Raw genomic sequence first — 19,513 nt, 5'->3', positions numbered from 1 at the left:
ATAAGTAAATAAATAAATAAAATACTTTCTGTCCAAAAAGATTTTGTATTTAAAAATGTATTTTACTGTTTGAGTACATGCATTACTCCGGGATATTGGTTTGTTTGAACTCAGAGGGAGTGTCAGCCACATTAAAAAAGTTAACAGCTTAAGTCATTTGTGGATTAATGCGTATTGGAGACATGAATGAACGATTCAGTTCGATTTGGAGAACTGGTACAAAAAGATCCGGTTACATCGAATGATTCGTTCGCGAACCGGATATCACAAACTGCTTTGTTTTGAACTGTCTCACAACAGACATGGAAGGGAAGACAATGCTGAATAAAGTCGTAGTTTTTGCTATTTTTGGACCAAAATGCATTTTCGATGCTTCAACAAATTCTAACGGACCCTCTGATGTCACATGGACTACTTTGATGATGTTTTTCTTACCTTTCTGGACATGGACAGTAGACCGTACACACAGCTTCAATGGAGGGACTGAGAGCTCTCGGACTAAATCTAAAATATCTTAAAACTGTGTAAAAGGAGGTCTTACATGTTTGGAACAGCATAAGGGTGAGTCATCAATGACATAATTTAGATTTTTGGGTGAATAACCCTTTAAGTAATATATTTTAGTCATATTTGTATTTATGTATAAAATGAATAATATATAAATATGAATATAGATGTACATGTAATTTTTTACAATATTTTGTACAATTTTACATTTACAATATATATACGTGTGTTTAAATATATACATATATATACACACACACACACAACCTTTTGTTTGGATGCGACTGATCATGATTAATTGATTTGACAGCACTAGTTATTTTATGATTATTTAAAAAAGAATTTATGTAATGGACTTTGAATTACCATTGTGTAATAAATGTGTTGTATAGCCTAAATAAAGATTCCTATAGCCTTTGGCTTCCGTTAATGTTTGTTACTTAATTTAGTAAATAGGATACTGGCTTGATTTGTTGACATAGGGATAACACGGACATTAAAATTTAAAATTGTCATGTTAAAATTTAATTGTCAGTATATTTAACCAACTTTTTGCCTTGCAAAGTGTTTGGTTGCTCGAGTTTAGGTAAAGTTAACAAGGATTTAATGTTAAACAATAATTAAGATTAAATATTAAGTAAAATATACTAACATCTAACTATTTCAAAACAAAAAGTATGTTTTCTGATACGCATATTATGCATCACAGTTTCATTCTATTGTTGTTGAAATGTATTAATATTTGAATTTTGTTGTCGTTCTCCTCCTGGCCACTGGGCGGCAGTGACTAAACTACACTAAACATCCGCACATTCTTTACAGTTAAACACCGTGGAAGAAAAGCACGTGTCTGAAAGCTAACTTGAGCAAAATAACTAGACAAAAACAACACACGTTGAAAAATATAGTCAGTTTTATTGGCAAAATGGTTCGTAAATTGAAGTTCCACGAGCAGAAACTCTTGAAGAAAGTCGATTTTATTAACTGGGAGGTTGACAACAATTTACACGAGGTTAAAGTGTTGAGAAAATATCATATTGAGAAGAGGGAAGATTACACCAAGTAAGTTAAGTAAAGAAAATAACCCAACTTAGTATGTATATTTGTTTCTTTTTTACATACACATCTATATATTTTAGAGCGAGTGGTGAATGAATCTAATACGTTTATGATCTCTCGTTAGATACAACAAACTTAGTCGAAATATCAGAGAATTGGCACAGAAAATACGAGACTTGGACGAAAAGGATGGTTTCAGAGCTCAAAGTACAGCGCTTTTCTTGGAAAAACTGTAAGTTTGGGAATCTCTGGATGATTTGTGAACACTTGAGCTGCAGTCATGTCTAAAGATAGCTTGTATTTTTATTTTATTCGTCTTGTTTTGCAGTTACAGTGTCGGTTTGATCCCCACCAAACAGAACCTGTCCCTCACGAATGAAGTCTGTGCTTCTGCATTCTGCAGGTAAGATCCAATGCAACGTCTGATCCTGAAACAGCAAGACATGTTGAACAGGTCAGGTTAAGTTTTTTGTTCCTTCTCTGTACTGGTTTTTCTGATCGCTGTCATTTTCTGCAGGAGACGTCTTCCCACAATTATGCTGAAACTGCGTATGGCTCAGAACCTGAAGACTGCCATAACCTTCATCGAGCAGGGACGTATCCTTCATCATAAATCACACAATCAACTGCACACACACATCATCTGTATTACATAGATGTTTGTATTATACACATACAGTATAACACTGTTTAATATGTATTTACTCACCCTCAAGTCATCCAAAATTAGGGTGCTTTCACACTTGCATTTTGGTGCGCACCCGGGTTCGATTGATGTCAGAGGTCGGGTTCGTTTGGATGATGTGAACACTGTCTTCCATACTTGGATGCTCACCAGCAACTCCAGAACATCAGTTAAAGTCTTGTAAACACTAAAGCTGCGTTTTTGTAAGAAACAAATCCACTGTTTGGCATTTTAACATTAAACCACAATCTACAGTAGTATTTCCTCAGTTAAAAAGTCTTATCATCTATTGTCTTCTCACTTATATCAACCATTTTCACTTTTAAATTGTGACTTTTTGGACAGGAGCAAGGGTTTTCCGTCACCTGTTTTCCATATTCCACTATTTTCTTCCCTCAACTTCAAGAAGAGTTGATGCAAATCTCTCCTGTCTTTAATTAAGTACACGCACTGAGAGACATACACATCAGCTCATTTAATTTGAGGGAAGAACATAGTGGAATAGGGAAAATCTGTGGCATTTTCCTTTGACGGTGCATTTGCAAACACGCCGCTTTTCGCTTCACAAAATGTTAGTTGATGGACAGCAGTTTTTACTCTCATTCAGACGGCACCCATTCACTGCAGAGGATCCACTGGTGAGCAAGTGAAGCAATGCTACATTTGAAAGAAACTAACTGTTCTACATCCTGGGTGTCCAGTTTTTTATTTTTTTATGAAATTATCCTTATTGGGAGAACTATTCCTTTAAGCTGTAGTATTGTGAAAAAAATGAAGCTTTTCTCATTTAAATTTGCATAAAGCTCCTTGAAACTATTTCTTGACTGAGCAGCAGATATTCGTGTTGGGCCTGAAATTGTCACTGATCCTGCTTTTCTCGTAACAAGGTAAGTTATAAAAACCCTCATTACCTTTTTTTTATGTTCATTGAAGAAGAAAAAAACCACCAGATGTTCATTTTAACTTGAACTTTTATATTTAATCTTTGGCAACTGAAATATATTGTTATGCAATACTGTTACAGGAGCATGGAAGACTTTGTCACATGGGTGGATTCATCCAAGATCAAACAACATGTCATGAACTACAACGAAGAGGTATGTTAAAGTATATTATAAAAAAAAAATCATCTGGTAAAATGTATGTATTACTGTACAAAAGTTTAGGGTCAGTGATCTTTAAAAGCTTTTGAAAGAAATGTCTTATCTCAATTGTTCACCCAAGATGCATTTAATTGATTAGAATACAGTAAAAACAATAATGTTGTAAAATATCACATTTCTGATATGCTAATTTGCTGCTCAAGAAACATTACTCATTATTAATTATTATTATCAACAAAGTTGTGCTTTGTTGTGCTAGAAGGTTTTAAAGAAAAGCATTCATCTGTAACAGAAATAAATAAAAATAGAATTATAAATATGTATAAAATAAAACCGATTTCTTTAAAAAGAAGCAGTGTACACAAACCTTTAATCAAATTAGTTAAGGAAGAGTACATCCATCCCTCCCTGTATGGACTTGAAAGGCACTAAAACTTGTAGAGTAACATTTTTATACATGGTGTAATCATATCAAGTGCAAAATCTGATTTTATGCTGTTGAAAATTAGTAAGAATAGCTATAAACCCCATTTGAACTAATTGCTCATTTATAAACATTAAAATTTTGTTCTTGTTGTTTCAGCGAGATGACTTTGACCTCATTGTCTAAATCCAGAAAGAAATTTGGATTCCAACCACAAATGATCAGTGCATCAAGAGCAGCTGTTCGTTTGCGATTCATCAAATGTATATATTTATACTCTGTCAGACATAAATGACCAATTATCATCTTGAACCATGTTAAGTGAGTAAATGCATTGAGTGTGACTGTTTTGTAATAATTGTAAACAATAAACAATTACAGTTCAATTGTCTGCATTTACTGTGATGTTCTTTGAAAAGCACCTTCACATTTTACATAAGTCACAAATTACAAATATATTTGACAGAGGGCTCTTAAATTCTCTCTCAACAAAGATGTAGAATTTTTTCTCCAGGTTCAGATGTGGTGTTCTTTGCATAGCTCTGTTATCAACATCCTGAACATACACAAACAAGTACATTATTAACATCTACACCTGATATGTTACAACTGTAAAAAGACAACGTGAAAATACTCAATTGACAACTACATTCAGTGTCTCAAACTATGAAAGCCCGTTTATGCAACTAAATACAAAATAAAACCAGGTAGTTGCGACTTTTTATGACCTCGCAGCTGTGAGAAAAAAAAATCTGAATTTTTAGATACAAACTCAAAACTGCGAGAGAGAGAAAAAATGGAATAAAATAAAAAGGAAATTGCAACTTTTCCATCACGATTCTGACTTTTTATCTGGAAATCTTGATATATATTCGCAGATCTGACTTTTTCTTTAGAACTACGAGAATAAAAGTCAGAATTGCAAGATGAGACCTTGCAACAATGAGAAAAAAAGTCACAGTTACCTCGTTTTATTGTTTTATTAAGTTGCAGTAACGGGTTTCCATATCAAACGGACACAACTTTAAGGCCAGAACAGACTCTCTGGTGTCCGAGTCATCTTTGTGAGTGAGGCCCTGAGAGTTTCTGCTTGAATTGATCACATACATTCACAGCCACCAGAAGCGCACATAAACGATGAGTGTGATGAATATCACAGCTCCGATGGCCACTTTAGCGTAGGTTGAGCGTGTGTTGAGATACTTGGCATCGCTGCGGTACTTCTTAGAAAGGCTGGACAGATTACTTGCTTTGGAATCCAAGGCTGCAGAGAGAAAAGACAGAATACTATTAAGATACTCCTCCAAATTCAAGTGGTTTAGTCTTACTTGAACCGACTGCGGCGAGTGTTCACTCACCAGATAAGGCTTCTCCACGCTGGAGCACTTCCTCGATATTAGCAACCATGATCCTCTGGACATCGTGTAACTCTGAATTGACGTGGCCCAGATTTCTTCGCGCTCTGCTGTCTATGTAAGACTTTTTGGTTTTCTGAATGTATGTGTCTGAAGACAAATGGGATATCATTTGATCTACATGGTCAACCAACTCATTTGCCATCTACACTTTTATTCAGTTAAACGTGCAGACTATAAAAAGTAACCCACAAAGAAGTCTCTTAGGGGTGCATTTATTTCAAATAACTCAAATAACTAAAATGTAATTTATTGCTGTGATGTAAAGCTGAATTTTAAGCATCATTATTCCCGTCTTCGGTGTCACATGATCCTTCAGAAATCAGTCTAGTATTCTGATTCGTTGCTCAAAGAAACATTTATGATTATTATCAAGACCCCTATTCGGATGGTTACTGTTTCTCATTACGAACCCGGGAAAGCTCTGCTCACATGGCCCGTCTGCTGTTATAAAACATCATATGCTTGAAATAATAAGAATAGATTATTAATAATATCCTATTTACTATTTGATTATTTAAATCTCCTGTTTAAAAATCTCTTAAAATGATGGACGTCATAAAAAAAATGTGGAGAAATAAGTTAATGGAATCTCTTATTTACATGAATATAAGACATAAAGCTGCTTGATGTAATTGTAGGACTATGTAATACATATTCTAAAATTTGATTGCATTCCTGTTGCTGCCATAATAAATGACACATTTCAAATGTTTACATGGTTTTCTTCTCTCTCTTTTTGTTCTTAACAGTTCTCACTCACTGTGGTGAAGCAGGTATGAAATATTATTCTCGGAAATACTTTCCAGCATTTCAGTTATATATATGCATGCAAATTTAGAGTGAAGTGCAACGGTTCCCATTCAGTGCTTGGCAGCGGTCTTAAAGGATTTAAACACTGAATTATGAATCGAACGCTTCTAGTAAACTGAGAGGAGTGGATTCGGACAGCAATTCATTAACCACACAACCTTGGTGTTTGTCAAACACTGTGGGTAATTCAGTCTGGTCTTTTATATGAGGGGTGGGGAAAACACAACCACACTCTGGATTCATACGACAATAAATAAAAAAAATCACAGACTAACCCTTTAAATGCTGAAAACATCTTCGGTCCGCATGAGAAACAATTAGTATCTGAATAGAGCTAATGTTTAAAACAGCTGAGCTGCTTAATATCTTTGTGGATGTTTTTTTTTAATTCTTTGATGAACAGGAAGTCCAAAAGAAAAGCATTTTTTTTTTAATAGAAGTCTTTTGTAGCATTATACAGGTCTTTACTGTCACTTCTGATCAATTTAATGCATCCTTGCTGAATAAATGCAGTCATTTATTTAGAAAAAAACTAATCCTACTGACCCCAAACTTTCAATTGAGAGCTCAACTGTGCTTGGATATATATAAGATGTTTCTCACCAAATTCGATAAAAGAGTACGGCCGAGACACTGAAGGCACCTTTGCCCCGTACTGCTCACTGAATTCTCCCTCCAGATCCTCCAGATACGCAAACGCCAGTTTCTTGGGGAATCCTGCTTCACATAAGGCCAAGTAACACACTCCTTTCTCAATGACGTAGCTGGAAAACAAGACCAGTTTCTGAAGTGGGATGTCAATCAGACACAAACTCTACACATGTCTGGTTGGGAAAAAATCGGGACTTTACAAATGTTCAGGAGTGAGTGTGAACTGAACGGTCCACACGTCCTACGGGACGCTGAAGTGGGATTTTAACTGAAGTGAACAGGAAGAAGAATCTACTCAATTGCAATAAATAAAAAAATTCCATAATCACACAACATAAAATTCCATTCGTTCCACAAAAAATAAACCCATCATTAATGTCAACAAAGCATGCATATTAAATGTCTGATGTTTCGTAAAACTGACTGATGATTTTTTTTTCAAACAAAAAACTTCCACAACATTCATCTTTATAGAAATAAATTTTAAGAACAAAATTTGAATCAAATTATGATATATTGATGGCGTCTGGATCATAAAGTAGTTAAGGGTTAAGTTAAGAATTTTTCTTCCACCATGGTTTATTAAATATTTCAGAAGTTAAAAGTTAATTAGACATACCCAAAAACATACGATTATTATATAGTAATATAATTTCTGGAAACAGCCAATGAAAAACAATATATTAATCAGTAAATTAATATTTTACTTACTGAAAAATAAAATAAATATATTAACCCTTTAAATTCTAATGCATCTCATTGATTTACTGTACAAGCTATCAGTAATTAATCTTACTATTTGTGCATATAAATATCAGCAACTGCACCAAGTTAAATATTTCTGCCGAGTTTGGGTTTCTGAATAAAAGGTTTGATATTTTCACTATATTCTACTGTGCGAGTTATAAAAGCCTGCAAATGAGCAAAATGTCTTTATTTTTCATCTGCCAGGCTCTAAAGGGTTCAAATGATTGACATTTCAATTCTATTTCCCTAAAATAAAATTACAACTCTACAGCCCGTCTGTCAGCTCAGCTGTGTGTAAGGCAGTGTTGCCAATTTTGGGGTTTTTGTCACCAAATTGAGCTACTTTCATTCTTGTTGCTACAACTTTTTTTTTTTTTTTTTTGCACAAGGAGCTATTTTAGCTATATTTAAATAAAACTAAATCATGCCGTTGATTTTGCACAGTTAACACACCTACCCTGATGCACACCACAATCTGATCCATTACATGAGGGCACCAACTACTCAATGCATTAACATCTCATTTAACCACGAACACAAAAGTTATACCACAATTAATTTACAGTTAGCCAGATGCTGAGAGACAGTGCATCATCGTGTCACGTGTGCTGGGATGCAGGATCTTTCCACTTACTTTGTAGTAATAGAGTGTGTTGACTGAAATAAGATTGCATGAATAAAGTATCTTAAAAATAATATCTATTTTCTGTTGTGTTTAAGCAGGACAGGGATGCACTTTGGTGACACATAGTGTATATATACCTGTTTTTACTTTGTTTTCATATTTAGCGACTTTTAGTGAAAACCTGAGATTTTGAGGGTGTTTCTGGAGATGTTCTGAGGGAGGTGTGTGACTCACTGGAAGGCCATGGCTCCTGCCTCCAGAGTGCATCGCGCGGGGCTCTGCTCATTCAGTTTTCGGCAGAGCTGCTTGGCTTGACTCTGGTATCTCTGTAGGTCTCGGCCTGACTGTGAACATCAGCACGTTAATGCATTGTCATGTACAAGTCAGGGTAACACTTTAGAATAATGGTCCATTAGTTAATGCTAGTTAACTACATTAGTTAACATGATCTAAGCAAGAACAATCCTTCTACAGCATTTATTAATCTTAGTTAATGTTAATTTCAACATTTACTAATGCATTATTCAAAGCAAAAGTTGTGCTTGTTAACATTAGTTAATGCACTGTGAATAATCATGAACTAACAATGAATAACTGTATTTTTCTTAACTAACATTAACAAAGATTAATAAATACAGTAATAAATGTACTGTTCATTGTTTGTTCATGTCACTCGTCACATTCGTGTATTTTAACTTTGTGCGAATGTTGTAGTTTGTTTGTGATGACTGATCTATGATAGAGATATTGTTATTATTATTATTATTATTACCTGCTCGTCCTCTTGCATCGATGCAGCGAGAGGCAGACTATCGGCGACTCGAACGATCATAGTCAGCAACACCATCTCTCCTGATGACTTTACTTGACAGCCTCGGTCTGTTTTAAAACGAAGCGATCGATTGTTTGACAGAAAGACAGAAAGTGACACATTTGAACTGACAGCAGAGTTCAGATGAGTTGGCCGGAAGAGGTTGTGTTCCCTTAAATTCTTCCCGGCTTTCGCATTCCAAAGGTTCCGATCATTCATTCGTTCATTCGTTTATTTATTTATTTATTTATTTATTTATTTTATTTGATAACACATGTTTGCATTTCTGGGATTTTTGTGCCCAAAAGAGATGTAAAAATGTTTAATATATAATCTATAAATAACTTAATAAAATATTTTATATCTCTTTTGTTATATAATGTGTTACGTTATAACACACACGCACGCACACGCACACATACATATACATGTATAAATATATATATATATATATATATATATATATATATATATATATATATATATATATATATATATATGTATTATTATAATTATTACAATATATATATATATATATATATATATATATATATATATATATATATATATATATATATATATATATATATATATATATATATATATAATAATGTCAATTTAAAAAGTTTAAAAAATAAAATAAATAAAAAACAAAAAAGTTTTTAAAAAGTTTAAAAAACGTTAAAAAGTTTACGGTATTTGTATTTTTAGAAGTAAGAATTGTTTGAATATAATAAATTAATTTTCAAAAGAGTTTAGTTACTAAACCTATTTCCAATTCGGTTGGTTCACAAATGCCTTTCAAAACTATTGTATAAAAGGACAGACCCTAACTTCTCACTTATATCTTTTTTGATAATTTATGAAGCCCTTTTATATTTTCGCGATCTGTAAATCTGTTATCAGATGAACTGCTATGCCCTCGACTGTTCAGTGTATCGATTATTCATGTCTGTGGCTGATCTGTAATGAGCTGATCGCGCTTGAGCGGATTTCTCTGTTCAAGAACAGCACGATTAAACTCAGCATCTGCACTGAAGGTAAGATTAGCCGCATTAAAATGGTTTATTATGCCCTTATCTCACTCCGTGTTCATACTTGAAAGAATTCTAGTGAAACGTATCTTTGTGTTACGAACATTGTTGTTGTCCTGTTCTGGTGAACGTTTCCAACAAATCACATCCACTTTGATTTAATGCGTATTAATAGCAGTTAGCGACTCCAAATGATCGGGGTGATCTGCATTGAGAGTTAAGATAGCTGTGTGTTTGTTTATTGTTTACTTGGGGTGTTTATTATTAGACACGTTCACTGCTAGGCCACAGTGCTCGCTTGCTACAAGATACAGTCTAAGTTATGGAAGGAAAAGCCGTCATGGGTGCTCTACGGTGAGTGTTTTTAATATTTTTTGCTTTCAGGACATTTTTGTTAGCCCGTGTTTTGTCTTTATGCGAGAGGAACAGTTTTCACTTGTGTTTTTGTGAGTAACGCTCCTCGCCTCTGATATCGATTAGTTCTGCCTTACTAGATTGGCTCTTATGACGTCACACAAGGGCCCTTTATCATCAGTTTTTTATTAAACTCATGAACCCCCTGCAGGTAATTTTTAAACCACGGTTTGGGAAACTTTGGCGTAATGTAATGTCTCGGCGAATGCACTTTGTTGTTAATTACAATGAATGGAAATACATATTAAATCTATTTTCTTACTCTGTATTTTTTTTATATCAATATGGCACACGATTGTCCTATTTGAAATCAATGTGATAAAAGAGTTAGGTCAAAAGCAATAATCTAAAAGTAGTCCGATTACACCATGTAAAATGTGTAGTGTGATGGATTATGTTGAATTCACTGGCTGATGTAAAAACGCATAGTGCTACAACTGAAAATATACAGCTTAAGCATTAACGAAACAAAAAACGGATTCTCCAACGCCGTTCTGACTGTGAAGAATCTACAGTTACGGCTAAAAGCTCTGGCAGTGACATACATTTTGTGTTTTGCTGCTACATTGTTTTCAATGCATTTGATCAAAAACTCATTGACTTCAAAAATGGTAACTTATTTCCAGGTTTGAGGATTCTTTCCTGCATCACTCTGTTGGCTTTTCCAGGTTTTCCTGTTAATTGTAATACTGGTGGTCCATCTCAGATACATAGTCTCTGGTTAAGCTCATGGCAGTTGGTTTTAGGTCATTAGACACGACAGTGCCTTGGAAACCTGCCTGAAAACAGTTTTCTTAGGAGGAACCTTTCATAGTTATTATGGGTAACACAGGAGTACATACATGTTTAATCTCCACAAACCTGTGTTTTTCTGATCAGTTCATCCCACCATTTCTAGTCTCTATTTCTAATGGCTGATGTCCAGACGCACCGGCATCCACTGCTGAGGCCAGTTTCCCATTAACCCAAATTCATATCAGCTGCTCAGCACGAGCAAGAAATAAAATGTGACACACCCAGATATGAAACTGACGTTCAGCGAATATCAATACAGATAAACTAAGCTCCATGTTAGACTCCATGCTTCTGTAGTATTGTATGTTTATGTAGATCGTCTGATTTGAGTACCGAGTGCTCGTAGTTTGGCTGTGTGAGCTCATGTCTGTGTGTGTTGTAGCAGAGAGTGCCATGCAGGAAGGAGAGGAGAGGAAGTGAGGCGATGGGCTGCACCTCAGCCAAGCAGTTGTCATCTGTACCCAGTGATGACGAGGGCCGGGGTAAGGCCTACAGCAACGGAGATGCCTTCTCCGGTCAGTGTCCCAGCTTTGTGTCCACAGACATTCACCTTTAGATAATGTGATGTTAATAGAGAAAATTACAATTAGGTTCCTGTGTTACAATTGAATGTATATGGAGTGAATTGGATGCAAAGTTAACTGTTATACAAATTCAAAGTTGTATTAAATGTAGACATGTAGCTGATGTAAACGTCATACACACAATATGGAAAATTCCCATAAATATTAGTTATTAGTTAATTATATTTGCAAAGCCACTTACACACATACAAAAAATAAAATATATATATATATGACTATAAATGCACACATGCGCACACACACACATACATGGTCACACTTATTTGATTAAAAAAAACAGTAATCTTTTAAAATGTTGTTACAGTATAAAATAATGGTTTCTATTTTAATATCCTTTAAAATATAATTCTGTGTAAATATAATTTTATTATAAATATCATTTTATTTTCTGCCAAATACTTTTTTCAGGATTCTATAAAAAATAAAAAAGAACAGCATTTATTCAAAATAAAATGTAAATATTTTCTAGCAATATACATCTTTGCTATCACTTCTTATAAATTTAACACATCGTTGCTGAATAGGAGTTTTATTTTTTTATTTTTTATTTTTCTTTATTCATCAAAGAATCCTGAAAAAAACTATCACCGGTTCCAAGAAATATAATGCAGCACAACAGTTTCAACACTGATAATAAATCTTCATATTAGAATGATCTCTGAAGATCATGTGTCACTGAAGTAATGGTGCTGAAAATTCAGCGCTGCATCACATGAATAAATGAGTTTTTTATGTAAAAAAAAACATATAAAAAATAACAGAAAACATTTTCTGATCCCAAACGTTTGAACAGTAGTGTACAAGACAGCTATTGGTCTACATGAACATGAGGAGTGGTATAATTTTGAAGCTCTTGTTGGTGTAGCAGTGGGAACACAGTTTATAATAAATCAGCTTTTACAGTCCTGTTAATGTAAGTGGTGATTTAGCAGGTGCTTCTGTCCATACAGTTCAGTTATTAAAAACAGACCCTCTGGAGTAAACTGGATTTAACTGCCCTTCAGTGATGACAGGTCATGTCTTGTTCTTCTGGGGTTAAATAAGCAACCGTAAAGTCAGGATAAAATAAAAATGGACAATATTTACTTTCTTAGTACATTCTTGCTACTAGATATTTGTGTAATTGAAAATGAATATGTTATTGTACATGATTCATAAATGCTTTTTTTTTTTTTAAAGAAATGTCTTGGTGGTAATTCAGGGTTATATTGTTGAATATGTTTGAATGTCTGAAGTAAAATGCATTAAGAATCCAGTGTCCGGGTGATTTTAAGTTTACTTTACTCTTTCTGTGTAGATGAGTACAAACTGAAAGGAGTTGAGAAGGTGAAGTACATGCATGGAGAAGAGGAGCGCACGAACACACGAAACCAAGAGAACTTGGTAAAGATTGATACATTAGTATACATGAGACCAGTGATGTTCAGAAATGAGAAGGGCAAAGTCCTCAAGGGTTTTTTTATTTTTTTCTACAAATGTATATTCTTGTTCCAGTCACTTTTTTTTTTTTTGGGTTAAATAAAGATTACTTACACTATGAATTTGTATTTATTTTTACATCAACAGCAATGTAATCACTATTCTATTTGTTAAAGCCATGTATTAATTGTCTTTAATTTTTTTGCATTCATTAAAATAATAACTCCGAACAGTATGATTTAAAAAATGTATTTTATTTGTGAACTTCTGTTCTTTGTGTATTTATTAACGTTTAACCTTTTTTTTTTTTTTTAGATAGGTCATCACATTTCACCAAACTGATTGCTCACTAAAAACTCACACAGACCATGTTTTCATGACATTTTAAGTCTTGTTTTGATGTAACAAATGGGTTTAAAGTCAGTCAAATAAATAACAAATGTATTTAAAGTCAATGGGCTCAGAGGAGGCAAGCCTCAGCTGTAACTTTACCTGTGGGTGCCGCTGTTGGATTGAGTTACTTGCATAAAATCTTTTATTTTATTATATATATATATATATATATATATATATATATATATAAATGATTATTTGGAGATACATAATAATATGTATAATAAAGAGGCATTTCCTCTGATGAGGCAGTGTCTCCTCAAAATATTGGATGAGAAAATATAAATCATAATACAAAATAAAACAAAGCCTATATTACAAAGTATAACATTAAAAAGTATATATATATTTGTACTATGATTTTTATTTTCTCATCCAATATTTTGAGGAGACACTGCCTCATCAGAGGAAATGCCTCTTTATTATACATAGTATTATGTATCTCCAAATAATCATTTTACCATCCTGGGTAACATACATTTTCCCTCTTCATATCTTACAGGAAAAGAGCACATTTTTGCACAAGGGCAGGCATAAAGATGCCACCGGGAATAGTAATAAGATAAGGTGAGTTTCTGTTTGGTTTTTGCTCTTGAGTAACAAGTATTCAGTAATGGAGGGAAGATTTTCACCAAGTATTGATTGTTCCTCAGCGTCCACTCTTCAGAGAGCCAGCAGGACTTCTTCAGGATGCTGGATGAGAAGATTGAAAAGGTGCGTGAAGTAGCATCTCTATTACTAGTGCTCATAGGGCGAGAGGATTTGTCAAGTCCTTAAAACCCAAAGTATAGGCTAGGATATACATTCATACAGTGTGTGTGATGTTATGCATTCAGACAGATTTTTCTAACTACACATACTGTATACACTCAGCTTGCATATGCACTGTTTTTTTGTTTTTTGAACAAATTACTTTGTCCACAAAGTGGAAACACGGTCCTGGGTCATTGTTTCACAGTCAATAAAGAAATGGAGACTGAAAAACAACAACAAACAGCTACTCAAGACAACATGAGACTGCTGCGTTGATGAGTACTTGTGTTAAGCCCAAAGTATACTTCAGCTTTCCCCCGTTCTGTGCGGTCTGCACACTGTCCGAATGCTGTCATTTTCATCTTCAGGAGTGTCCGAGGACATCTGAGCATACTACAGTGCAGGAGCAAACTGAATATAAAGACAGAAAGAGTCCTCTAGGTCAGTGTATCTCAACTGGTTTGGCCATGGGACCCACATTTTCCCATCATCATCAAGCCATGACCCACTTTACGATATATATATATATATATTTGTTTAAAAAAAACTAAGTAAATTTCTTTCACAAAAATTATTTATACACACACACACACACACACATGTCTGGTCAGCTATCCTTGTGGGGACTCTCCATAGGTGTAATGGTTTTTATACTGTACAGACTGTATTTTCTATCGCCCTTCACCAACCCTACCCCTAAACCTAACCCTCACAGGAAACTTTCTGCATTTTTCGATTTTCAAGAAACCTCATTTTTTAGCTTGTTTACCCGTGGGGACCTCAATTTAGGTCCCCACCGTGACACGAGTCCCCATGAGTCTGTGTGTGTTCAGGTTTAAGTCCCCACCAGAATAGAAAATCAAGTACACACATCACACACACACACACACAAGAATTGTCCCTCTTTACTTAACATACACACAAATTGTAAGAATATGACTGATACCAATGAAAAAACAGCCTATAAAGTTAGGCTGTTATATAGGAGTCCCAAACTAGTTTTGGTTAATACAATTAAGTTGGTATGAATCACCACAGTCATTTAAACATATACAAAAAAAAAAAACACAAAGTGAAAATAGCATGAAATTTTTTTGGGTTATTGAAACAACAGCTACCATGCTGAATACACAATACTAACATGAACTGTTAATGAAACAAGAAAACTGCTTCTGAATAGAATGAATATCAAACCTTCATGCAAATCCTTTCCAGCTAACAAACAAAGTACCAGTTATGTGATTTATTGGTACTTTGCATGCTCGTAGCTTGTGCTTTAGTGAAATGATAAATAGTGTGCGCCGCCTACAAGCACAGTATAAAGTCTGACTAGACAGGATAGTTCATTTTTCTTAGGTGAGAGATTTTTTATTTAATAAGTTACAAAAATAACGATCGAAAAGTGAGACTGACATTAAGACTGACAACATCTCATCTAGGGGCATAACGGTACACAGAAGTCACAGGTCGATGAGTACCTCTTTTTTGGGTGTTCGGTACAACAAAATTTATTTTGAACAGACTGTACAGACATGTAGCTTGAACTGTTTTTTTATTTGAATTAGATTGTAGAATTTCAAGCAAAAACAGAATCGTCTGACTTTAGATTTGTGAAATTATGCTACATAAGAGACCTGCCCAAAAACAATACCAGACAGACTGAATGAAAGTGCTAAATTAATTCTCTGACAACAGGTGGCGCATGTGGAACAGCAGCAATATAGACTAGCATTAGCAATGCATAAAGTGAGCATGATCTGCCAAGTACAGTATTTTCTCCTGTTTACAAACTTTATAAACATTCCACACAAATTACATTTTTTTAAATGACTGCAATGTGGTTTATGTGCCATTCTGGAATAGAGATGGGCCAAAATAAAATTAAAAACCAGTTCTGATTCCTGCTGTTGTGGTTAGCGTTACATTACTGTACGTGCCCCCTTCTGGATTGATAGCCTATGACTGACTGTATTTATCGTCTGACTGCATGAATCGAACTGTGACCGTTCAGGATAAATGCATGTACCGTTACAACCCTAGTAAAAACTGAAATATAATTTGTGCTTAAGCGTTTGCACAAAAACCAAAGTATACTTTTGGCTTAGTTGTTTGCATCAAAATAAAAGTACACTTTCAGCTTTACCATGAGTAATACACTATAGCATGCAGTTCATCACTTTGTTCATGCTTTTCTTATCCATTTTAATAGTAATTTTTGCCTGGTCGACAAATGGACCAGAATATCATAAATATTTAGAGGTGGGCTCTTTTGAATTGGCCCCAACAGCCTCCCAGAACACACTAGCAATCACACAGAACAGAACAACTTATGGTGGAAAACACTCTTGTTGAACAAAACTTAAATTGCTTTTTTATAGCATCAAGCCTCAAATATCAACTATATACAATGGTTTGGTTTCTTTAAATAATAAAAAAAATTGAATAATATACCGTAATTATAATATTATATACAATACCTGACAATTTGAATTGTTTATTTCGAAGTGCCTTTTCTTTAAATTACTTTTATATTTACAGGGACGGGACTACTGCTCGGAGGATGAGGATATGACATAGCATGCTGAGACGTTTGACTCGCGCCACCATTGAGTCACTCCTGTCCCAAAGTTCCTTGTGCTTACTTTCCATGCCTCCTTACCCAACAAGTATTAATCTTCAAGAGCGTGGGGTCAAGTGACATTCAGCCCTGTTATCCACTCTGTTTACAATCTACACATTCTCCCAAATGTCTTACAGGTCAGTTTTTGAGACCCTTGAGGACTCGTATTTAACCAGCAGGATGGAATGGAAATCCCATGTTTAAGGAGACTGGGATTTGGCCTAAGTTTTGAATGGGAAAGCCATTTTCAGACTGTTCCTCAGTCCCTTGCCTTACACTACCCATAAGCCTTCTCCTACTCATAGACTACATTCAGTGGAGAGAGCCGTGCAGAGATTCCTGGATTTCGCTCTTCCTTTGACAAGAACACTACACATGGTGAACCAGCGGTGGAGATGATATCTCCATAGGAGGACTTACTTACCAAGAGACTTAACGTGATTTTGTCTAGGTCATGCTGTTAAGACACAGGAAGTGAAAGCATTCAAACACAAACACAAGGCCATCTCTAGCATTCCAATTGTTTTTTTTAACAACGTGAGCAAGTATTTTTCACCCACAGTGTATTGTGTGTCTTTTTTTACCTTTTTATTTGAGTTATGTTACATTGCTCATGACAGCAGTGCTGTATGTATCATCACTAGATTTTTTTGTTTGATGAGGGCAGTGCAGTTCCTTCAGGGCCGGTCTTGAGGAAGTGTTGGGCAGTGGAGATAGATCACAGCATCTAGCCGTGTTTAGAGACACCAGTTACAGTATCTTAAAGTCATGTAGTTTTCAGATAACTCATTTTATTCTATATAACAGGTGGATATCATACGTTCGCTTGGCATTTATAGTCACTATTCTTGAGTTGAAAACCAGTACGAGTTTAAAAACCAGCCTTCAGAAAGTTTTACATGGATACGTTTTTATTACTAGGAAGTGCTTCTTCCTTTTACAGTGTGACAGTTATTTGCCATAGCCTTAAGCGCACAGTGCTTTCTTTTCTGAAATGAGAGACAACAGTAAGCCATTAATTTTACACTAAAGTGAACCGTATCCCACATGTATGCTTAAGTTCTCTATGTACACAGATGGGCCAAACAATATTGCCAAAAATGCAAGTGTGATGCTGAGTGAAAGAATAAATAAATACATAATGACCAGTTAACCAAGGAAAAGCAAAGGCATTTGGTTTATTGATGGTTCATTGATTTTCCAGCTATGTTCTTTGGAATTATTCCATTCTTTTTTACTCACAATTTTTGGAATCACAACTTTTTTGGAATCGGGTTATATATATATATATACAAAAAAGTTGGGGATACTGTATAAATTGTGAGTAAAAAAGGAATGGAATAGTTTACAAATCTCATAAACGTATTTTATTTACAATAAAATATAGATAACATATTAAATGTTGAAATTGAGGCATTTTTAAACGTTATGCCAAATATTGGCTCATTTTGGATTTCATGAGAGCTACACATTCCAAAAAAGTTGGGACAGGTAGCAATAAGAGGCCGAAAAGTTAAATGTACGTATAAGGAACAGCTGGAGAACCAATTTGCAACTTATTAGGTCAATTGGCAACATGATTGGGTATAAAGAGAGCCACTCAGAGTGGTAGTGTCTCTCAGAAGTCAAGATGGGAAGAGGATCACCAATTCCCCCAATGCTGCGGTGAAAAATAGTGGAGCAATATCAGAAAGAACAATCAGAGGAGTTTCTCAGAGATAAATTGCAAAGAGTTTGAAGTTATCATCATCTACAGTGCATCTGAAACCATTTCAGTCAAGGCCGGAAAACCATACTGGATGCCTGTGATCTTCGGGCCCTTAGACGGCACTGCATCACATACAGGAATGCTAGTGTAATGAAAATCACAACACGGGCTCAGGAATACTTTCAGAAAACATTGTTTGTGAACATAATCCACCGTGCCATTCGCCGTTACTGGCTAAAACTCTATAGGTCAAAAAAGAAGCCATATCTAAACATGATCCAGAAGCGCAATCATTTTCTCTGGGCCAAGGCTTATTTAAAATGGACTGTGGCAAAGTGGAAAACTGTTCTGTGGTCAAACAAATCAAAATTTGAAGTTCTTTTTGTAAAACTGGGACGTCATCCGGACTAAAGAGGACAACCCAAGTTGTTATCAGTGCTCAGTTCAGAAGCCTGCATCTCTGATGGTATGAGGTTGCATGAGTGTGTGTGGCATGGGCAGCTTACACATCTGGAAAGGCACCATCAATGCTGGAAGGTATATCCAAGTTCTAGAACAACATATGTTCCCATCCAGACATTGTCTCTTTCAGGGAAGACCTTGCATTTTCCAACATGACAATGCCAGACCACATACTGCATCAATTACAACCTCATGGCTGCGTAGAAGGAGGATCCGGATACTTACATGGCCAGCCTGCAGTCCAGATCTTTCACCCATTGAAAACATTTGGTGCATCATAAAGAGGAAGATGCGACAAAGAAGACATAAGACAGTTGAGCAGCTAGAAGTCTGTATTAGACAAGAATGGGACAACATTCCTATTTCTAAACTTTTGCAACTTGTCTCTTCAGTCCCCAGACGTTTGCAGACTGTTATAAAAAGAAGAGGGGATGCCACACAGTGGTCTTTTTATTTTCCCATTTATCAAAGAATCCCGAAAAAAGGTTCAG

At 35.1% G+C, this 19,513-nt stretch overlaps 3 protein-coding genes across 9 annotated transcripts; 2 read left to right on the top strand and 1 right to left on the bottom strand.

The window, feature by feature from the left end:
- Window positions 1-1,309: 1,309 nt before the first annotated feature.
- imp3 (IMP U3 small nucleolar ribonucleoprotein 3) lies at window positions 1,310-4,164 on the top strand. The gene is made up of 7 exons (XM_026195277.1): window positions 1,310-1,569; window positions 1,691-1,798; window positions 1,895-1,969; window positions 2,084-2,163; window positions 3,087-3,138; window positions 3,276-3,348; window positions 3,938-4,164. Exons 1-7 carry the CDS (start codon window positions 1,433-1,435, stop codon window positions 3,962-3,964), a joined length of 552 nt encoding a protein of 183 aa, XP_026051062.1. The 5' UTR covers window positions 1,310-1,432; the 3' UTR covers window positions 3,965-4,164.
- Window positions 4,154-9,029, bottom strand: sec22ba (SEC22 homolog B, vesicle trafficking protein a). Of its 2 annotated transcripts, XM_026195276.1 has the most exons (6): window positions 8,802-9,029; window positions 8,264-8,373; window positions 6,610-6,770; window positions 5,137-5,283; window positions 4,886-5,042; window positions 4,154-4,334 (listed from the first exon to the last, which is right to left on the bottom strand). In XM_026195276.1, the coding sequence occupies exons 1-5, from the start codon at window positions 8,874-8,876 to the stop codon at window positions 4,888-4,890; spliced, it is 648 nt and encodes a 215-aa protein (XP_026051061.1). In that variant the 5' UTR covers window positions 8,877-9,029; the 3' UTR covers window positions 4,154-4,334; window positions 4,886-4,887. The 2 variants fall into 2 exon arrangements, with proteins under 2 accessions (XP_026051061.1, XP_026051059.1); XM_026195274.1 differs by lacking the exon at window positions 4,154-4,334 and having other exon boundaries at window positions 4,766-5,042.
- A 732-nt stretch (window positions 9,030-9,761) lies between these two features.
- Window positions 9,762-18,009, top strand: LOC113037924 (uncharacterized protein C1orf21 homolog). Of its 6 annotated transcripts, none has more exons than XM_026195266.1 (6): window positions 9,762-9,880; window positions 11,469-11,565; window positions 12,965-13,050; window positions 13,982-14,046; window positions 14,133-14,193; window positions 16,771-18,009. In XM_026195266.1, exons 2-6 carry the CDS (start codon window positions 11,508-11,510, stop codon window positions 16,807-16,809), a joined length of 309 nt encoding a protein of 102 aa, XP_026051051.1. In that variant the 5' UTR covers window positions 9,762-9,880; window positions 11,469-11,507; the 3' UTR covers window positions 16,810-18,009. The 6 variants fall into 6 exon arrangements, with proteins under 6 accessions (XP_026051051.1, XP_026051033.1, XP_026051046.1 ...); XM_026195248.1 differs by having other exon boundaries at window positions 11,469-11,598; XM_026195261.1 differs by having other exon boundaries at window positions 11,466-11,565.
- Window positions 18,010-19,513: the final 1,504 nt, after the last annotated feature.

Source organism: Carassius auratus, chromosome 2 (genome assembly GCF_003368295.1).
Source record: "Carassius auratus strain Wakin chromosome 2, ASM336829v1, whole genome shotgun sequence".
In the NCBI taxonomy this organism is placed as follows: domain Eukaryota; kingdom Metazoa; phylum Chordata; class Actinopteri; order Cypriniformes; family Cyprinidae; genus Carassius; species Carassius auratus.
Note: the sequence above shows the minus strand (reverse complement) of the source record. Positions and strands in the feature narration are given on the sequence as shown.

Excerpts from the sequence above, each read along its gene's own strand:
- imp3 (XM_026195277.1), top strand. The coding sequence starts at position 1,433 with ATGGTTCGTAAATTGAAGTTCCACGAGCAGAAACTCTTGAAGAAAGTC. Across the intron at positions 1,799-1,894 it reads GCGCTTTTCTTGGAAAAACT|TTACAGTGTCGGTTTGATCC; the intron begins GTAAGTTTGGGA and ends CTTGTTTTGCAG. Across the intron at positions 3,349-3,937 it reads TCATGAACTACAACGAAGAG|CGAGATGACTTTGACCTCAT; the intron begins GTATGTTAAAGT and ends TTGTTGTTTCAG.
- sec22ba (XM_026195276.1), bottom strand. The coding sequence starts at position 8,876 with ATGGTGTTGCTGACTATGATCGTTCGAGTCGCCGATAGTCTGCCTCTC. Across the intron at positions 5,284-6,609 it reads GTACTCTTTTATCGAATTTG|ACACATACATTCAGAAAACC; the intron begins GTGAGAAACATC and ends ATTTGTCTTCAG. Across the intron at positions 5,043-5,136 it reads GCGTGGAGAAGCCTTATCTG|CCTTGGATTCCAAAGCAAGT; the intron begins GTGAGTGAACAC and ends TTCTCTCTGCAG.
- LOC113037924 (XM_026195248.1), top strand. The coding sequence starts at position 11,508 with ATGGGCTGCACCTCAGCCAAGCAGTTGTCATCTGTACCCAGTGATGAC. Across the intron at positions 13,051-13,981 it reads CACGAAACCAAGAGAACTTG|GAAAAGAGCACATTTTTGCA; the intron begins GTAAAGATTGAT and ends CATATCTTACAG. Across the intron at positions 14,194-16,770 it reads TGGATGAGAAGATTGAAAAG|GGACGGGACTACTGCTCGGA; the intron begins GTGCGTGAAGTA and ends TTATATTTACAG.